The 20839-nt window shown below is 40.4% G+C and overlaps 1 protein-coding gene and 1 pseudogene across 1 annotated transcript; one reads left to right on the forward strand and one right to left on the reverse strand.

Annotated features, from left to right (window-relative positions):
* Positions 1 to 1146: 1146 nt before the first annotated feature.
* Positions 1147 to 2579, forward strand: LOC114631400 (PRAME family member 20-like). The gene is given in 2 exon segments (XM_028779731.1): positions 1147 to 1468; positions 1471 to 2579. Coding segments are annotated over 2 exon segments (1431 nt in total).
* A 9481-nt stretch (positions 2580 to 12060) lies between these two features.
* Positions 12061 to 12612, reverse strand: LOC114631689 (annotated as a pseudogene).
* Positions 12613 to 20839: the final 8227 nt, after the last annotated feature.

Here is a 20839-nt window from a genome sequence, read left to right on the forward strand (position 1 = left end):
ACTGCGGGCTTCTTGTTTGATTATCTGTGGTTCCTGAGAAAAAGATTATTTGTCTCTTGTAGGACAAATGCAAATAAATCAATTAATAGATGTGATTTAGGATGCTTTTAAAATACTTCATTTCTACATTACTTTTTCAAAAATCTTTAGGTTAGTTATGCCAACCACAAACCCTCTGCCCTACTCCCACGCCATCTCCTCTCCACTTACCTCTTCCCATTGTTCTTTTTTGGCCCTGATACCAACGTTGTTCTCCTTATGACCTCTTCCTCTGAACAGCTCCTGTCTAGTCTCAGAAGGTGCTCCAAAGTTTATACAAAATATAAAGGTTTGAAGCTAGGATACACATGTGAAAGAACATCTAGCATTTACCTGCATGGAACTATGTTCTTTCACTGAGTATAGTTTTTCCAATTCCATTCATTTAATGAAAAATCCATATTTTTATTTTTCTTCATAGCTATGGATAATTCCTTTGCAGCAGTACCCTGTCTGTTTTGAGAGTCTCTCAGATAGTACTGGGTAACAGCTCAAAAAGCATTTCTCATATCTAATATTGGGGTTTTGCTAGATGGCCTTTGGCTCTTGGATGGAGCACAGTTAACTCAGTGAAAAAGCATGCATTAAAATTATCTATACATAAACAGTATGTCATACATTGTATAGTATCTTTTTAGGCAAATAGAAAATAGTATGATTCCATGTGGTTTGTTTCAGTTGATGACATTGTTATTTTCTTCAGCACCTCCTCCTACTCATGTAGTTACCTCCCTGCCCCTTGGCTGAGAAGCTTGCCTTTTTCTATTCCTCCATCAGATCATTTGTAACCTGGTAACCTCCTTTCATCTTCATCTCTTCTTCGTTACTTATCTCCCCCACTCTGTAAGGAGCCTCCCTTTTCCCATTATCTTCTTCAGATCACATGTACCATACTATCCCTCCCTCTATTGTTCCTGATCTCCCAATCCGGTCGATGTTCCCATTGCACTTCCATAGCTTCTGTATTTACTACACACTATGTACTCACATCAAAAGATTGGTAGTGGCTGTCTAGGAACTTGAAGTTACAGGCAGCCTGGCTTGGATAGAAAGCTCTCTGTCCCATCTGATGTTTCTCCAGGATCTTTACCCCTGAAAACCACCAAGATGAGCAGCAAGCCCCTACTCACTCTCCAGGAGCTGGCAGGACAGAAACTTCTGAGGAATAAGGCCTTGGCCATCACTGCCTTGGAGGACTTACCCATACTATTCTTACCACAACTGTTGAAGCAAGCTTACGATGGCAGTCATTTTAAGGTCCTGAGGTCAATAGTGTCTTCCTGGCCTTTCCCTCAGCTCCCGCTTGGAGTTCTGAGGAAGAGGACACTCTACTTGGAGACTCAATTACAGGTTGTCTTAGAGGAGATTGATAAGCTGCTTATCCAGAAGGTTCGCCCCAGGAAGTACAAACTAAGAGTGCTGGATTTGCGTCCGTGGGACAACACTATTTGGATGTGTGGCCTGGGTCCATGGATGATTGGTTACCCAAGACCACTCAAGCAGATTCTTGCTGTTCTAAGACAGTAGTAGCACATCCCTTTAAAGTAGTAGTGGACTTGTATCTCAAAGATAGAGGCCAAAGTAGGCTGTTCTCCTACCTTGTTCAGTGGGCTGATAGGAGGAAAGGGTTGTTACAGCTGTACTGTAATGAGCTTCAGATTTGGTCACCATTTCATCAAAACTACAGGAAGCTCTCACAAAATGTCAACCTGGAGCATGTAGAAACACTGGGCCTGCATTCCTCCTGCAGTCCATCCTTCTTGCTTAACTTGTCTCCTTACCTGCGCCAAATGAGGAGCCTTCGTAAACTTGTTCTCTCTAACATCCATGAAGAGAACTTTATCTTCCCAGAGAAGAGGAGGCGTATCATTACCAGGTTCACCTTGCAGATCCTTAAGCAGGAGAGACTCCAGAAGCTGCATCTAGATGCTGTCTGCTTCCTTGAGGGATACCTGGACCAACTGCTTGGGTCCGTGAAGACCTCCTTGGATGACTTGGCAGTGACCCACTGTAATCTCTCAGTATCAGAATGGAACCATCTTTCTGAGTTCCCATGTGTCAATCAATTGCAACAACTGAATTTGGAAAACATCAGATTGACTGGTTTAAGTCCTGAACCCCTCCAAGTTCTGGTAGTAAAAGCTGGACTCATCCTGGTGGCCTTGGATTTGGAGGACTGTCACCTTGAGGATAGCCAGCTCTATGCCATCCTACCTGCCCTGAGCAGGTGCTACCAGCTCACCAAGTTCAGTTTCTATGGGAACCAAATCTCCATGCCTGCCATGAAGGATCTACTATACCACACTGCCAGATTGATACACCTTAGGCTGGAGCTGTACCCTGTCCCTCAGGACAGCTATGACTACAGCGGTACTCTCGACATGCAAAGGATGCAACAACATTGTGATGAGCTTATGAATCTACTGAAAACCACTAGGGAGCCAGGCAGGGTCTTCATTGGTACTGACCGCTGTGGTCAGTGCTGCACTCGATGTATCTATAACAAAACCACTATGTTTACCTGTCGGAGCTCTTACTAGCTGTAGACAAATATCAAAAACCTTGGTGGACAGTGGGAGATGAAAGGCAAGGCACATGTGTTTAGTTAGGGGACACACAGCATATGGTTTCAGGTTGCTTGTTGACTTATTGACAGTCATGAGAGTGGATTTGGGCAAGATGGATATATGAAGGCAATACTCCAGTATAGTGATTATAAATGTTATATTTGGAACTGGGAAATGTGTATATTTCCTATCTGTATAATTAACATGGTTTATATTTGTAAAGCTGAGAAAGTTGTGTGGACAGCCACTTGAAATAAAATATACTGAAGTTGCCCCCAAAAAAAAGAAAAAAAAAAAAGGTTGGTAGCTAGGAGCCTCCAATCAGAGAGAAGATGTGAGTTTGTCTTTCTAGGTCCAGGTTACCTCACTCAGTGTAATCTTTTTATTACCATTGATAAGTTTTGGAACAGCTTAAGTGATTTTATATGTTATAAATGTCTTTTTTTTCTGTCTTATACTTCATGCATGGCCATTTTCTTGGTGTCTCTAAGAGAGAGACAGAGAGACAGAGACAGGGACAGAGACAGACAGAGACAGACAGAGACAGAGAGACTCTATATCACTTATTCTATCTATGAGAACATAGGGCCAGGGCCTATCCCTTAGATTCTAAGATTCAGTCAGTCTTTGTTAATCCTCAGAAGTCCCACTCCAAACATAACTCCATCAGTCACTTTTGAGCTTGAATTTCAGTGAAGTAATATATGCACCGTATATACATGCACCTTTCATAAGCCAATACCTGAGCTAGGAATTTTTGTTTAATATTTTAAACAAAACTGAAAGACTGAAAGCCCTCTTATAATTGTCCTACTTATTAATAAACTATATCACAGATAACAAATATGGACATGAATGATACAGCTACTATTAGCAGGATTAGGATTAGTATATGTTTTTATGACTAAAGAGCTATATTTTGAACAGAATCACCTATTTTTGTAAGGTAAATAAGTTAAATATTCCAACATATTATTAGTGTGTTTTTAAGATATTTTCTTATTATTTAAATCAAAAATGATTTTATCTCACATTATGAATATGTTTCATACATGTTCAGCTAGTCCTTGAGATGAGTTATAGACAAAGAAAATTTTCTGTATCAAATCCTCACCCTTGTTTTTTTACATATTTCTATTGTTTCAAGTTTTATGTAGCTTGATGAGAATCAGCTACATTTAAGGGTGATATCACCTAGATATGCCAGGGATGGGTTAAAAACTCCTAACTAGCCGGGCAGTGGTGGTGCACGCCTTTAATGACAGCACTTGGGAGGCAGAGGTAGGCACATTTCTGAGTTTGAGGCCAGCCTGGTCTACAGAGTGAGTTCCAGGACAGCCAGGGCTACACAAAGAAACCCTGTCTCCAAAAACAAACAAACAAACAAACAAAAGAAAAACTCCTAACTAAAAACATCACAGATAACTCCTTGGAATCTTTGATTAAATTACCTCTCTGATTCTTATCAAAAAAGCTCCATGAGATTCTCCAGGGCATTCTATAGTATGTGGAACCCCCAGAGTTCAGTCATGGCATGTATAACTTGAAATGTTCTGTAGCAGTCCGTTCCCAAGTTTACGCCCCTTACATTCCTACACTCAACTGTTTATCTCAAAATCCACTTTCAGAAACCGAGACAGGATCATTGAATAAAGACTTTGTCATCCTTCCATCCCAAATCAAGAACTATGGCTATATCAATTCAGAAAACCAAATTTACTCTTAGAAAGAAAATTAGCAATTTCTGTATAAAAATACATAACAAAAGAGCATTGCACTATATAGCATACTTTTCAAAGTTAAAATGCATGCATCATGTAAACCTGTAATAATATCTATAAAAAAGTCATGTTTTTCATCATCATTATATGAAATATTAGTGTAAGAAAGTTGTAACTTATTTTACCCCATGTCTGTCCTTCCCAATTTTATCTAGAATGACAGAATTTACAGGCTTAATCATTACTTCCAGTTTATATGTGTGCAGGCTATTGTTACTACCCTATTGCAGTGGTAAACATTTTTCATATACTTCATAGTTTTATGTGAAATCAGATGGATGCTATTATATTCAGATCTTATAGAAACTTCAAAATCAAGTACTTTGGTCACTTTCTCAACACAAATGTTATGATTCATGATTTATAACTATAATTTTCACATGGCTTTCCTGTCTTATTTATAAAAATTATGAGTTTTTTTTTTAAAATTGACAGGGCTATGGACTAAGAGCTTATTTCCTTGTTATTGTAACACTCATTTGCAAGGAAATTTCCAGGTTCTCTGCTTGCTAATGCCAATGTAATTCCCCAGGTTTGAATCTCTTTACTTCCTTTAAGTCTACAGTTATCATTTCTGTTTATAGCAATTAAAAGTTTCCTGAGATTTGGCGTTTAGTCAGTCTCTGGTGTTCAATAGGAAATGTGTCAGCACACCCTATCAAGATGTTGCCACCAACTCATCTGTCCTCCTTTGCTCTGAGCCCAGCATAGTCTTTTCACCATCTCTTCTTAACGGACCTCCAGCATTTTGTATGATGCACTTTTCAATTTTCATCACTGCTCCCTGGTACTTCCTGCTTGCACAGAAGCAAAGATTTCATAGTATATCCATGTCTTAATAGTGGTATTGAGAATCTTATTTAGTGCTCGTGCATGCTGCCACTTATGTTTAGCCTTCATCTATTAAAGATCATTATGAACTTCAAGCAGAGAACCAATGAGTTAGTAAAGGACCAAATAAAATAAAGTCCTGGGAAATGTGCTTTTTGGCCATGGTAATGTTAAAGCTGTGGAAGGGATGAAGAGAAATTTTCTTTCAAATATGAGCCTTACTATGTAATTTTGGAACAGAAACACCCAAGAAAAACAACTGCCATGTAATTTATGTATCCAGATCTAATAAATACAGAGGATGGTAGATTCCAATTGCAGTGAGGAACATAAATAAGGCATTCAAAACAAATATCACTGGGCTAATTCCAGGTCCGTCAGCAGATAGCCCTTATGCCAAAGTTTAATATTCATGAAGTGATGAAATATTTTCATTTTGTATTTTAAATTAACATTGCCTTCATGAAAGTTAATGGCCTCATACCTTAAACTGCTATAATTGTGTAATTGAAAAAAAAATCACTTCAAACACACACACACATGCATGTTTATGTGGATATATTTAAATATATATAATATAATATATATTACAGAAATATATATATTACAGAAATAATTTATATATATATTACAGAAATAATGATATATATTTTACAGAATATAAACTTCATAAAAAGAAAATCTTTCTTTTTTTCTGTTGTTAACAAGTATTGCTTACAATATCATCACTTTCCTTGACATCAAAATTCTTTTATCAAGAAGCCAGATCAAACTAAAAATGTTATGAAACATTATGGTTTTTAAATACATTTTTTAACTTAAATGGCTTTGGTTAACAAAACTATCTTCTACAGGAAGAATTATATTTGGTTACATGTCCAAGCGAAATAAATATATATTATAAATTATTTTATTCACTAGATAACTACTAAGACTTAGAATCTAAAAACATAGAACTTTGATTCATTTCTCCCAGTTGTTTTAATAGTAAATTTCATATGGAAGAGTGTTGAGACTTGTCTGGTCCCACAGCCTTACTTGTTCTATATATTTTCAGGCTTCTCTGAGGAGTTAACTGAGGTGGACATTGCACATGATCTAAGCAAATCTTGGTAAAATAAATAAATAAATAAATAAATAAATAAATAAATAACCCAAGAAATGACAAGGTCTTGCTCTCCTGTATCACACAGTGTTTCATGTAGCTCCAAAAGGACTGTGCTACCAGCCTCACCCAGAGGATATTGGATCTGCAGATGAAAAGCACAGACACACACCGTTTTTCAATTTTAACTTGCCTTATTGGCTCAATTGCAGGGCTCCCCCAAACTACCTTGGTTCGTGTGCCCTTCCCAGTACTCCCGGCTCAGCACCCTAAATCTGCACTCAACTTCAGTTCTCAGCCACCTTCAGTCTCAGTTCAACAGGCTCAACTTTGCACGTGTAGATCTCCACCAGAGATCTCACATGACTGGTTGGCTTTTTTTGTCTCTGAAGCATGGCAAACTCTCCATTCCTCTCTCTCCTGTGTCTGCCTCTTGCCTCTAGGGACCGGGAAGTCCTGCCTATCCTTCCACCCAGCAATTGGCTAATGGAATCTTTACTGATAGGTCAAGAACCAATTGGGGAACAGGACCTTAGCATTAGAACCACTCCTAGAATACAACACAGAAGTATAATGACTACTCATCAAAGGGACATGTAACACTGATAACTTTTAAAGTACATACTAACATTATACATAGAATGAAATAAATCTTAAAATAAGATAGGATAGCCAAGGTAAGTTGTCCTGTCTGCTGACTGTCACATGGGATGTGACAATGATGTCTCCATATGAGCACACACAAATGTGCACATAAAATTAAAAAAAAAGTGTGTCAAAAATGGGGAAATATTCATCAAACACTTTCAACTTATTAATGTTTTATGGTTGTAAACTTCCATTATTCTGTCCCTGTTATCATTGATGATACTTCTTGGAACATAGTGATTTCCTTTGTGGGTCTTTTATTAATTAACATAATGTTATCTTTGTTTTCTTTCCTGTCATTTGGCAGTGTATTCCATTCAAATTCAGAAGTGACTGATAGTCAACTGCTTAAATAACTAGAAGCACTGCTTAATTTTTATTAAAACTTCAAATGAAAAGTATTTGTTCCTTTAATTTTTAAATCCCTAGTAACTACAAGTTAAGATATCTTATTGATGATTTGAATAATATAGTAAGGCATTTCTGATTAAATGAAACTCACAGAATCTTTCAAGGTCTATAAGTCTACCTATAGATTTGGAATTCTATTGATAATATATAATGACAATGTGAAATATTAGCTAAGCTACAACTTTTAGGAATGTCATAGTATTTTAAAATAATATTGTGTGTGTTACAGAAAACTATTAAAAACCCAATAAGATTGAAAAGTTGCATGCCATTTTGTCATCAAAATACTTTTTTGTATTTCCTCATAAGCATGTCTATAATTGATATCACACACACACACACACACACACACTCATACACACACAGACTTGCATATATACAAATAGAGTCATTTATTAATGCTTTAGAGAATATGTAAATTTCTTATAATAGCTGTCATTATAATAAGCCATTGTGTTCTTTTGGCTTTATATGTGATAATTTGATGATCATTTCTATGCAAAAATTTGGCCCACAGTTATGTTTTATCATCATTGTAAAATAGCAGTAGAATTTCCAGAAAAACGTTTTAAACTTCCAGCCTCTTTGATTCATACTGCCAAATTACTTCATGATATTTCTTTGCAAAACCATTAAACTCATGTATGAATATATGAACTCAACAGATTTTTGCCAAATATTTTCTTATAGTATACTAGTCCTAAATTTGGTTTGGCTTTGAATTTCTCCATCATTCTTTTATGTTACCATGGAAGGACTCCAAGTATAAATGGTGTAATTTGCTGGCATCAAAATGTGATAAAAATCTGTGTGCTACCATTCATCTGTAAATAAATAATGATATATTGATAATAATCTCATATTGGTTATGAATATTCTGTTCCAGTATTCTGCCATATAAATTCAATTTAAAAGGTAATTGCACTTCAAAGTAGTTTTGAATTAACTTAACTTCAACATATTTTTATTTACTAAAAACATTATAGCAAGTTTATAGAAGTAAAAGAGACCTTGAAACTACACCGTTGTTCAGTATTACTGATAATCAGATTGAGTAAGGTTAGGGTCCTTTGTCAGTTTGGATCAAGAAAGTCAAAGTAAAGCTAAAACAATTGCTAGAGACAATGAACCAAAACATTCCAGCTAAATTTTGCTGTCTCAGAAGTACCCTGTCAAATGATGCACAAATAGGCAAAAGAATAGAAAGCATACCAGGATACCCCTTCCATCTGTCAGTAGATTATCAAGTAAAGATTGATGCCAATAGGACAATAAATACAGCAGCAGGGTCAGCATCTAAAAGGTTATGGTGCTGTATTTTTAAAAACCATTATGTAGATTCATATTGAAATATCCTTCCTGGAATATTTATTCATGGGATAAAATAAACTTTTAACTGTACTATGCATAATATAGAAAAGGTGGCCTTTGCTCATAAGTAGATTTACTGTCTTTCTTCCCATGGAATAAGCTGACCTCATCTTACTGATAGTCTAATCCTTTCATTCCTTCCTGCCTTGGAGTTATGTTGATAGAACAGGATGCTCTAAAAGGTTGAGATCTACTCCCAAATGTCAATTCTGAGCTGAACATGATGATTAGCTCCAAGTACAAAGATCTCTGCAATGAACTCAATCTCTACTGAGAATTAATGGTATTAGAACAGGATAGACTTTGAGGCCTACCAGTTCTAAGATTGAACTTGAAGAAAGAAGAATCCAATTATCAATTTGACTGGTAAGCAGATGCACTGAGTTAGTTAAGTATTATTCTGGGTATGCAAATGACACTATTTCTACATGACTTTGAGGTGGAATTTACACACTGAGAAGGAAGTCTGCACTGTAAAGGCAAATTTGTATTTTACAGTATGGGAATTGATCTGAATGGTTACAAAACAAGAGAATTAGAGTGTGAAATACACAGTTAAGACACATTCATCTCTCTGAGAAGTTCCAAAAAATAAATATTACATAATTACTGAGAATAACCCTCAATTTGAGTGTAGATTATCATAATATGTATAGATGTAGGAAATGTTTTTTCTAAGTTCATGCTTTACTAGGAGTATTGTATCCAATCAAAGGTCTCCCTCCACAACAAGACTAACTTATCAATAGACTCTTGCTTATGGGACATACTAGTTTTATGACTTTACCCAACAGTCTTCAAAAGTTGTTTTGGTAGGATGGTAGAATAGCCTTCTAAAGAGTGTGTGCCATGCTCACTGATATGTATCACTACAACAATGAGTAAAATTCTCTATTTGGTGACTATGCTCTGAACATAATCATACTGTTTCTACTCCAGTCAGATTCATGAGTCCTGAACTAGGGAGAGAAATCAGATGCTAAAATGCTTGCTGCCTGAGCATGAGAACCTGAGCTCAACCCACTATATATAAAGAAGCCTTGGCATACCAGCATCAGCAAATATGGAGACAAAGTGAGGGACAGAAACTGAAGGAGGGGCAGTTTCAAAACCACTCCACCTTAGTATCTATCCCATGTACAATCACCAAATGTAGAGGCTGATGTGGAAGTCAGGAAGTGCATGCTGATAAGAGCCTGATATGGATATCTCCTCAGAGGTCTTCAAGAGTCTGACATACTCAGAGGCAGATGCTCACAACTAGCCATTGAACTGATCATGGGGTTCTCAATAGAGGAGTTAGAGTGAAGACTGAAGGAGAGCTGAAAGGCTTTGCCGCACCATGAGGAGAGCAACAATACCAACCAACCACAGCTCCCAGGGCCTAAACCACCAGCTTGGGAGCACTTAGGGAGGGATCCAGCGCTTCAGTTGAATATGTAAGAGTGGAGGGCCCTGCTGGGCATAGGTGGAAGAAGAGAACCTTGACTGCATGAAGGCTGGATGCCCCAGCGGGTGGGAATTTTGAGGGTGGGGAAGTGGGAGTGGGGGGGGTAGATAGAGGTTACATCCACAGAGAAGGAGGAGGGGTGAGGGGATTGGGGGTTCCTGGGTGGGTGGGGGATGGGGTAAGGGGACAACATAGGAAATGTAAATAAAACATCCAATAAAAAAAAAAAAAGTACTGGGAAGGCTGTGACAGGAGGACCAATCTCTGTCACCAGTTTGTACTGTGTTAAACAGGTAAAGAGGGTGATTAAGGAAGATACTCAAGTCTGTAGTCTCTGACCTACAGTTTTGTATATTATATAAAAACACATTATCATACTCATATTTGGAGTAGTTGGAGGAGATTGAGAGACAGAGAAGAAGAGAGTCAGAGAGAGAGAGAGAGAGAGGAGAGTGGGAAAGATAGATTAGAGAAAGAGGAGTCAGAGAATTATGAGTCCAGTAATTACAGGGTAGAAGTAAGAATAGTAAAACTCATTAACATCACTGGTACCTCAATAGGAGAATACGTATTCTCTGTTCTATCAGCCTCATGATACTGTTGGCATTGAGGTCTTGGTTCTAATGAAAAGATCAACTCTAGCATGAGGAATTGTAGAGACTTCAGATTTTTTTGATGTCAGGCTAAAAATTTTTGAGTTCTCTATATGAACAGGCAAAGAAGGATGTTACTGTGCTGGCTGGGATGGATGTTCTTAAACAAACAAAGGGAATGAGTCTGCTAATCCACAACAGAAGGAGAAAGCATATGTCTGGGAATTCAAAGAGCTTTAGAAACACTCTTTCACTACACTGTATCTAAAGAGCAAGGTCAGCAGAATACTGTCATTGAACACAGGCAAGGCTTAGTGGGTACGAAAGGCAGGTTCTCTTCTCTTCTGTCTGTCTGTCTGCCTGTCTTCCCTTCTCTTCTTTCTCTAAAGATGAGAGTCTAAGTTTCTAGCCCTTGATAGAAAGTCTGGAACTCAGTATGTAGACCAGGATAGCCTAAAACATGAGGTAAAACATGAGATGGAAACATGTTTCTCATGAGTTAAGCGCATGTGCTCTGACACCATCAAGAAGCCAAAGACAGACACCATTTTTAATCAACTGATGAGTTACTGAACTAAAATGAATATTTCCTATTAATATACGTGTTTTGTCAAGTATATACTAAGGAAGTTTGTTTACTGCTTTCCTGAATTTCTAATCAAGTGACATAATCCATAATAATTTTAATCTATTGCTTCATCTATAAGTACTATTCATTTGATAATTTTTAATTATATCATATCATATAAGAAAGCACCACGTAAAGATATTGGCCTTTTTGGCATCAGCAATAGTGTAGGGGTTTGGCATCTGCAGATGAGAAGGATCAGTTTTTGTTCCATATTTTATCTCTGTCTTTCCTTTGGATTGGAATGGTTTTAAAATTTTAAGATGCTTGCTTGGCCCCATCGCTCAATCGGGGATCATGCCTATCTACTGTAGGTAGTCTCCGTCTCCCCTTTGTTGGGTATTTCAACTAAAGTCATTTCCATTGGCTCCTGGGAGTCTCTTGCTTCCCTGGAGTCTAGGGCTTTCTTTCTTTCCCTTTTTCTTTTCTTTTTCTTTTTTTCTTTCTTTTGTTTTTTTTTTTGTTTATTTTTTTCTTCTGTTTCAGAAAGCTTTGTTTTCACTTGGTCCAAGACTTTGGAGAGGCTCTAGGGGCTTACAAAGCTGCCTAGTGGCTTGAGAGGTTCATTCAGGTGGAGGTCCTGAGGCTGGCTGATGCAGAGCAGAGGAGAGAGCCCTTGGAAGCCACAGAGGCCTCCTAGAAGTACGTGAGAGTGAGGTGCTCAGAGAGATACCTGCCAAGAGATGCCTGGGGCACAGCAGTCTACATTGGTTGTGGCCCTACCATCCTACAGAGGTTGATCGTGTGGTTGCCCATCTTCTTGATGAGCTTCACCTCCTTATCCAGGAATTGGCTTTCCAAGAAGTCACAGAGATCAGGGTCTGTGCAGGCAGAACCCAGGGCATGCAGACCCAAGAAATCCTGGTCCAGGTTCTTCTTCCGGGCCAAGCCAGCTCCCATGGCTTCATGGGTTTTACCCCATTCATCTTGAGATGGCTACTGCACATCCTGGAATTGGACACGGCCCCCATGACCATGATCGTTCTGCAACTTGAGGAGATGCTCTCTTCCTCCTCGCGCTTCTCCTTGGCCAACAAGCAGAAGTGACCTATGCCCTCCAAAGCCACGTCATTCAGATCAAAAAAGAAGCCCAGAGATAGGTGGGTGTAGGAAACCCACAGGTGCAAGTTGATGGTTCACGGCAGCTTCCACTTTGGTGGAATAATTCTGACGAATCTGAGAGATCATGGCTGATCTGGAGAATGGGGCTAACTGCAAAGAAGGTGTTGGCTGGTCCTAGGAGCCGAAGGCAGCGGATGAAGCTATGGTCCTGGAGGCTGCGACTGGAGAGACTTGTAAGGCTGCTGGAAGCTAATAAAGTGGGAGCCCCGGGTCTGTTCTGTCCAAACACTGTTGAATCAGAATACAGACCCACAGGACCTCCAAAGTGCTGTTCTGACTCTGGGACTTTCTAGTGGCTACATCCAGTTCCCATCTCCCTCTGCTATATGTTTCTATTCAATTTCCTGATCCTCTGTACTTCTCTCTTGTCCCTTCCAATATCTGTTCCTGGTCCCCTTTTCTTGCCTTCCCCTCCTCTCTTCCTGACAGGATCTTGATATGGCTGTTCACTGAGAGTTTCTACCAGCACCTGGCCAATACAGATACAGATACTCACAGCCAACCATTGGTCTGACTTCAGGGACCCCAATGGAAGAGCTAGGGGAAGACTGAAGGAGCTGAAGGGGATTTCAGCCCCATAGGAAAAACAATATCAGCTAACCATACCACCCAGAACTTCCAGAGACTAAACCACCAACCAAAGATTATACATGGTAGGATTCATGGCTCCAGATACTTATGTGGCAGAGGATGGCCTTATCTGACATCAATGGGAATGTAGGGAGACTTGAAGCACCAGTGTAGGGGGATGCTGGAGGAGTGAGGCAAAAATGGGTAAATGGTTGGAGGAACACCCTCATAGAGGCAAAGGGAAAAGGTGAAGGATGTAGGGGATAGTGGTTTGGTGGAGGAGTGACCAGGAAGGGAGCTATCATTTGAAATGTAAATGAATAAAATTATTAAATTATTAATAAAAAAAGATATTGACCTTCTCTTCTTGGGAAAACCTTAGTGTACTTTTGTTCTAAATACATTAGGAGATCATACTTGGCAAAATTATGATCTGAAACCATTTGTTGTCCTGGTTGGAGTATAGCATAGTAAAATATATGTGAATCAGCAGACAGAGGATGAATGTATAATTGTAACTGTTCTCTGTCACATTCACCCAGATATTTCACCAAGTGTTTATCTAAGACTGCCTGCGACCTTGCTTTTGGATGAGTTTGATAACTAATATAAGTCTGCTTTCTTTTAGTCAGTTTGAATTTCCTATAACACAACAGCACAAACAAATCTATGAGAAAATGATTTCTCTCAGGCCAAGAGTGTGGGAAGCCCAATATTAAGTACCAGCAGACATCTGACAAGGTCCTCCTACAGTATCATCCCACAAAACAAAGTCAAAGAGGATCACTAAACAGGAAGGGAATGAACTGACTTGTGTAACAAGCTCACTTCTGCAGCAACTCATCAACTCCCATGAAAGCAGCATCAGTTTATTTAATAGTAGAGGAACACCCACCCATGGCTCATACACAGAATTTAATCACCCATCAGCCTCTATCTGCTAGCACCACTGAATCAATGGTTTCTATTTTCACTGAGTGACTTTTAGGAAAGAAACTCAATCTCATAGTTGATATCATCTAGTAACCTGAACATATAAGAAGGACAAAACATGTGAAAATAAGCAGTAGCCCCTATCAATCTGGCTTTGCCTGTCATTAACTAATCCTGACCTACGGACTTAGGAAGAAACCTTCATTTCTCTTGATTTTTAAGTACGGAATAGAATTTACACTATTTCCTCTCCTGGGTCTTGCCAATGTCTAGTCAGATTTCTCAGTCCCAGAATTATTTGAGATGACATGTAATGACTTTACATATCACATATATGTATCATTAAAATACACACATATGATATATATATATATTCTGTTTCTTGCCACAATGACTAATGCATGCCCAGTTTAGAAGACAAACAAATGCGTAGCAAACAAAACTATTACAGGCTGTTAACTGAATTGGGTATCCTTCCCTCAGATGACACATTTGATGTTATGCTTCAATTCTGAACACTTGGTTATGTTTCAGGAATATTACCTTATCTTGCCATGGATATTCACAGAACTTTCATCCATGCTTAGGTTCATCCTCAAACTCTACAGTTTATTTTATACCCAACATCTAGAATTATCACTTTAGAAGTTAAGTCAAATTATATCATTGTTTAGCTAAAGATCAACCAATTATGCCCTCCATACAGAATAAAATCCAGGTTTGATAGACACAGGTTTAAGTCGATATGATGTATCTTAGAAGCTCTGTGTCATCTTATTCTTTCTTTTTTCTCTTTACTCTCAATTCCTGTTATCCTTCTGCCCTGTGTTCTCTTAAACTCACTGATCAAGAAACAATATAGTCCATGATCCATGCTCCTGGTGCAAGGAAGCTACTTTTGCCATGATACTGACTGCAGCTCACAGTTGAGAAAGAGGAACATAGAAGGCCCTTGTGACAACCACCAATACCATCCCCACCCCAAAAAGTAACAGCTAAGACAGAAAGCCCTCAAAGTGAATTCTTAGAAATTGTAATAATGGTGCTGAAATGTAGCTGTCCACAACTGATGACTTCTGACAAGAGTGCAGGTAGGGGAAAAGTCAGTTTTAGCTAAGGGCCTGGCACTGGGAGTTTGACCATGCTCCAGTGAGTATATGAGCAACAAAAATTAGACTTGTATTTCTTCTTCTTTTTTCTGGGAGGGTGGTTACAGGGAGTGCACAGACCTAAACGGACTTAACAGTGTGCTCAAGGTTCCTGGTATGAAGTTCTGAAATGATCGATAAAAATATCGTAAGAAAAAGTACTTTGTGTGGTTTTTTTATTTACTTGATGTTCTTGTTCTGAAATGAAACACCCATAAGTGCAGATATTTATTTCAATGTTCTGTCCTTAGTTCCAACAACAATCCAGCATATTGTGGATGTGCTGTGAATACTTACTTTGCAGATAAATACAAGAGAGCAATGCTGTTTATAGTACTCAATTCATTAGTTGAAATCATAAGCCACTAAGATTGTTTAAATTCATAATTCTCCATTTCCTTGAAAAACTAGTAGACATAAAAATGTATTAAAAATCAAAACAAGAAAAACAAACAACAACAGCCCTGGCTAAGAGACAAGTTGTTGTTGTTGTTACTCTTCTAGCAATCAGGGGCCTTTGTTCACTATAGCTTGATACCTGACTTGATGGCCCAAGCTGTTTTATGCCTAAGAAGCGTGAAAGTCAAATCAAATCAAATCTAGGCAGTGCAAGGCAGGAAGAAGAAGACAAGACCCGAATCATCATGCCACCCACATATCTGCCCTCAGGCATATACGGGATATAAACACACAGAGCCCCACCTACCACCCTGAAGTTCAGGGATGGAAGAAGAAGATAGGGTGCCATATCACCCCGAGGCCTGCTCTCCAGTACACTATACAAGCCATAGACACCTGCTTGCCACTACACCCACACAGCTCAGGCAGAGGATGTCACACATGGGCCCACCAGCTGCATGGCCAGTCTGAAGTGGGAGCTACCACAATTTAGTAGTTAAATGAGAAGGAAGTGGAACACCTTGAGGATTATGAAGAGAAGTAAAACTGGAGGGTAAAGAGGAGTAACCTGCTGTGAGCAGCCAGCCATGCCACCTGGGGACAAGGTGAGCTTCCAGCCCAAGTTGCCACCCACTGAGGGCCATGTCTGAGTCAGGTGTCAGTACCAATATCCATGGCTCATATTACCACTAAAGAACATGGGGACATGCCTGGTCAGGGCAGCTTCTGGGGGCCACATGGGTGTCCAGGAGCTGTGCAGAACTACCCCTTCCACTTACTGGTTGTGGTGCTCTGGATAGCTGACCCCATGTCTCAACAGCAACAGCACTCAGAAGAGCAAATCTTGCCCCTAACCCAGTCAGCACAATGGAGCTAGCCCAGAGGACATGAGTGTGGGAAGATGACCCGACCACACTTCTGCTGTGGGGTGGCGTGAGAGCAGAGGAAATGCTTCCCATCTCTTCAAGTCTGACCCTCTGTAACCTCTGGCAGTCTGGAAAGCTGTCCACAGGGTCTTGAGGGCAAGAGAGCTATCACTGCCCCTCATCAGTTGCAGCACTTGAAAGAGCTGGCCCTGTACCTCACTTGGACAGCACAGCAGAGCTGACCCTTGTGGTGGGAGCACAGGTGAGCCAGCATGTTGGGGAGAACATGGGAGACCTTGCCCTGCCACTCGTCTCTCATGAGGTGGTGTGGACAAAGGGATAATGCCTTAATTCCCCTTCCCCCCACCAACTGTGGCAGGTGGGAGGGAGAGCCTCAGGGTCATGAGAGAAGGTAAGCTTTCCTGCCCCTCACAAGCTGCAGGACTTGAGATAGGCACACCTCACCTATGGAACATATTAAGGCAAGGGGACATTCGTTAGAGTATGGGAGAGCAGGACATGCCTAACATCTGCTGCATCTGCCATCAGGTGGCATGGGTATGCGAGAGATACCCTTTCCCTCTTGCCCCTCAGCACGTATGGCAGTAGGGAGAGTTGGTCCTGGGTTCATGAGAGCAAATGAATTAGACCTGTAACTCCCTAGCCAAATGGACTCTGTTCCTCACCTGGACCCTCTTGCCCATGGTGTCATTGGATTGCTTAGGTGGAGTACTGAGCTTATCCTTGTAGTGTAGATAAGGGAGAGATGGCATGCTGACTAGCTTGGCTGTTACCCAGGCCCAGATCCAGGGCTCTGAGTTAGAGCATTGTAAAATCTATATCATCTTCATTCTGCTGGGATGCCTGAAAGAACCAGTCTAGTTATACTGATCCAAAGTTGAGGTATCTCCATGATACAGGTCAACAACAGCATAACCCAGAGAAGTTCAGGTGAGGATTCAGTATTGATGGTGTTGCAGAAGCCAGAGATCCTGAACCAGACCAGTGATTCAATTCAATGGACATTTGCAAGTGAAGATGTGTGAACAGAGGGATACACTGTGAGGCACACTGTGATGTACTACAGTTTCCATATGAGATGTTTTCTATGCTGTGTGTGTGTGCGTGTGTGTTATTTTGAGGGGGAGTTCAAAAGTATAGGGTAGATATGAGAAGATGAGGAGATGAGTGGAAATGGAGTACATGATGTGTGACATTTACAAGGAATCAATAGAATGTTTAGTTTTAAATGTATTATAAATATAGCATAAGTTTTTGCTTGACAAGACCCTGATATAGCTGTCTCCTGAGAGGCTCTGCCAGAGCCTGACAAATACAGAGACAGATGTTCACTGCCAAACACTGGACTGAGCATGGGATCCCCAATGGAGCAGTTAGAGAAAGGACTAAAGGAGCTGAAGGGGTTTGCAACCCCACAGGAAGAATAACAATATCAACCAACCAGAACAACTACACTGAGATCCCAGAGACTAAACCACTAACAAGAAGACACATGAGTCCAGCTCCATATGTAGCACAGGATTGCCTTATCTGGCATCAATGGGAGTGGAAACCCTTGGTACTGTGAAGGCTTGATTCCCCAGTGTAGGGGAATGCCAGGGTGGTGAGGTAGGAAGGAGCAGGTGGGTGGGTGGGGGAACACCCTCATAGAAGCAGGTGGAGAAGGGATGTGATGGAAATTTGTAGAGGGGAAACATGGAAAGTGGATAACATTTCAAATGTAATAATAAAAAGTAAAATAAAATATCCAATAAAATATAAAATAAAATATAGTAAAAGTTTTTAGAGAATCATAAGCCTGAAACTCTTGTTAAGGTATAAAATTCTCATTCAACACTGACTATAGAGTCAGCCTGTTCTGTTTCTTTATATTTCAAATAAATCACAGAAATATGATAGTGTCCAATTACCATAGAATTTGCTATTATTGTTATTACAAGAAGCTGGAAATACTCCTCCTTATGGACATCCTTATTCTGTAGACTGCATCCAGCCATTGGGACTTCCAGTTACTGATTTTGTACAGAGTTTTCTGTAGTTTCCTTGAGACTTAGCAGCTAGGAATCTGGAAATGCCTCAGATTCCATGATGAAAGCAGCTATGTATTGTTGCTCTCCCAAAACTGTTGTTTATCTTTTCTCTGGTGGTGATCACCTATTGTCTGACAAAATATTTTCTGGGGACACACAACTTTTCTCACCCCAGATAGGAAGCTCCCAACAAACAAAAGTACAGGTAACATCAAGGTCAACTTGGTGATCCATGTGTTTCAGTGTGGTTATGTATAGGAATATACTAAAAGTTACTTATAGTGGGAGAAATGACTCAACGGCAGCTCAGTCAATAAAGTCCTCCCTAACATGGGTTAGAGCTTACAAAACCAGGGATCCATGAAGCCCAGTGTACAGCCTGCAGGGAGTGCAATGGTTTGGAGTGGATTCTTTCCAGAGGCTTGTGTTGATCAACCTTTTCTAGCCATCTCACCTCCTTTCTGCCACTTCCAGGTCTTGCTGCAAGGTCTTCTTTGCAGCTTCTCTCATTTCAGAGCATTATTTTCATTTCATTTGATAGAGAGTCACAGCCTACATAGCTTACTCTGCTGGCAGGGATAGAGGCTTAGGGGTGAGTGTTGGGGTGCAGTGAATTCTGTCTGTGGAACTGCATAAGAGTATTCTGGTTCATGGCTGGGCAGGTGCCTAGAAACCTGAGACTCTGCATGAGAACCGGCAGGAGTTCAGCGAGTCCCCAGAACCCAGGGTCCTGAAAAGCAGTCTAGTCTTCATAGAATTACATTGTTCAGTCACATAGGCCAGCCGTTACAGCCCCTCCCAAAGTGCACAGGTAGAGGGCATGACTAGAGGCCTCAGGCCCTAGAGATTTACATACTAATGAAGGCCAGAGGGTGGAGCAAATTAAGCATGCCTCCCCAGAACCTCCCCCATTTTTTCCCCTTTCTCCCTCCCTATATATCTCGGGACTGCCCTGAGTTTTACAGGGGTAGTTTCAGATTCATCCATCATCCGCCATGACCATAAGCCCTTTTGGAACCAAGGACTTCCTCGTGTTATTGGGACTTGCTGCCACCAAAGCCTCCAGGCCTCTAGAACCATAGAGGTTTCACCTGCATGTGGGACCCACAGCAGCATGGGTCAAAGCCTCCCTGGACTCCACCTCTGCGGTCCCCTCTCATTTTTCCCCACATCTGTCCATTTCAGGAACATCCCTGAAGCTATTTTGAGTAGTTTACCTTCCACCTTAAGGAACTTCCTGCAGGATGGAGTGTTTTAATCTTAGAAAAACCTCACATAGCACAGCCTCTCCTATCTTATCCACTGTGTCCTTTCCAGTTGATACCAAGTATCTGCTATCGGTCTCTCCATTTCTCTTCTAAAACAATCTCAAGAGCCTGCTGGTCCCCAGGCTGTCTTATCGTATGATGCTTCCTGTATTCTCATTGCTAAATATAAATTCACACTTCTGTAAAAGCACTAAAGAGTCGATTTTGATTGTTTTCAATGTTTTTGTCCTCTCCTATAGCCTTTAGGATAAAATTCAAACACCAAAGTATATTTAAGCTTGCTCATTGTAACTGCCGTTTCTTTTGTAACGGCCGTCAGGTTCTGCTACTTTGTAAAGGCCGGCCGGTTCTGCTGCTCCGGTCGGCAGGTCAGGGTCTAGCAAGAGAGAACGTGGGGACGGAGGAAGGGGAAAAAAGGGGCGAGAGACACAAAAGATAGATACAAGCCAGAGTCCGGTGGAGTCTCTTCAAGTCTTCTTTATTCTCCTGTCTTCTTACTATATTCTCACTCCTTCAGTCTCCTGTAGTCCTCTACTTCTTCCTACTACCTCCTACTTTCTACCTCCTACTTTCTACTCCCCTCTACTCCCCTATAGAAGGGAAATCCTGGGTATTTATACCCTTTACCACGTGACTTGCCCTCGTGGACAATCTCAACTGAAGCCACTACGTCACGTGCCTTGTAGCCATGGATACCAGGAGCACCTGGCAGCTGGGGGCACTAAACAGTGTAACAAGATGTTTATCAGAGTGCGCTCAGCTATTGCAGGCTGTTGAAACAAGTCTCTTGTCAGGGTATATGGCTCGAGATGGCTGTAAAGATGATAGCCACTTTCGGCTAAGAGTCGGCTCCCAACACTCATGGTCTGTTGTCTGCCAAACTCTGCACATTCCCCTTTGTGATTCATGAATTTCTATGTCCAGCCAAGCTTTCCTAGGACTATACTTGATAGTGCCATGCTCAACTCTGTACAGAACATCTTACCACATATCTAGACCATGTACTATAAGTTATTTTTCACTATTCAAAATTACACTAAGAGCTAGGGCTGTAGCTC

This window comes from Grammomys surdaster, unplaced genomic scaffold (genome assembly GCF_004785775.1).
Source record: "Grammomys surdaster isolate TR1022 unplaced genomic scaffold, NIH_TR_1.0 97, whole genome shotgun sequence".
NCBI classification, from domain to species: Eukaryota; Metazoa; Chordata; class Mammalia; order Rodentia; family Muridae; genus Grammomys; species Grammomys surdaster.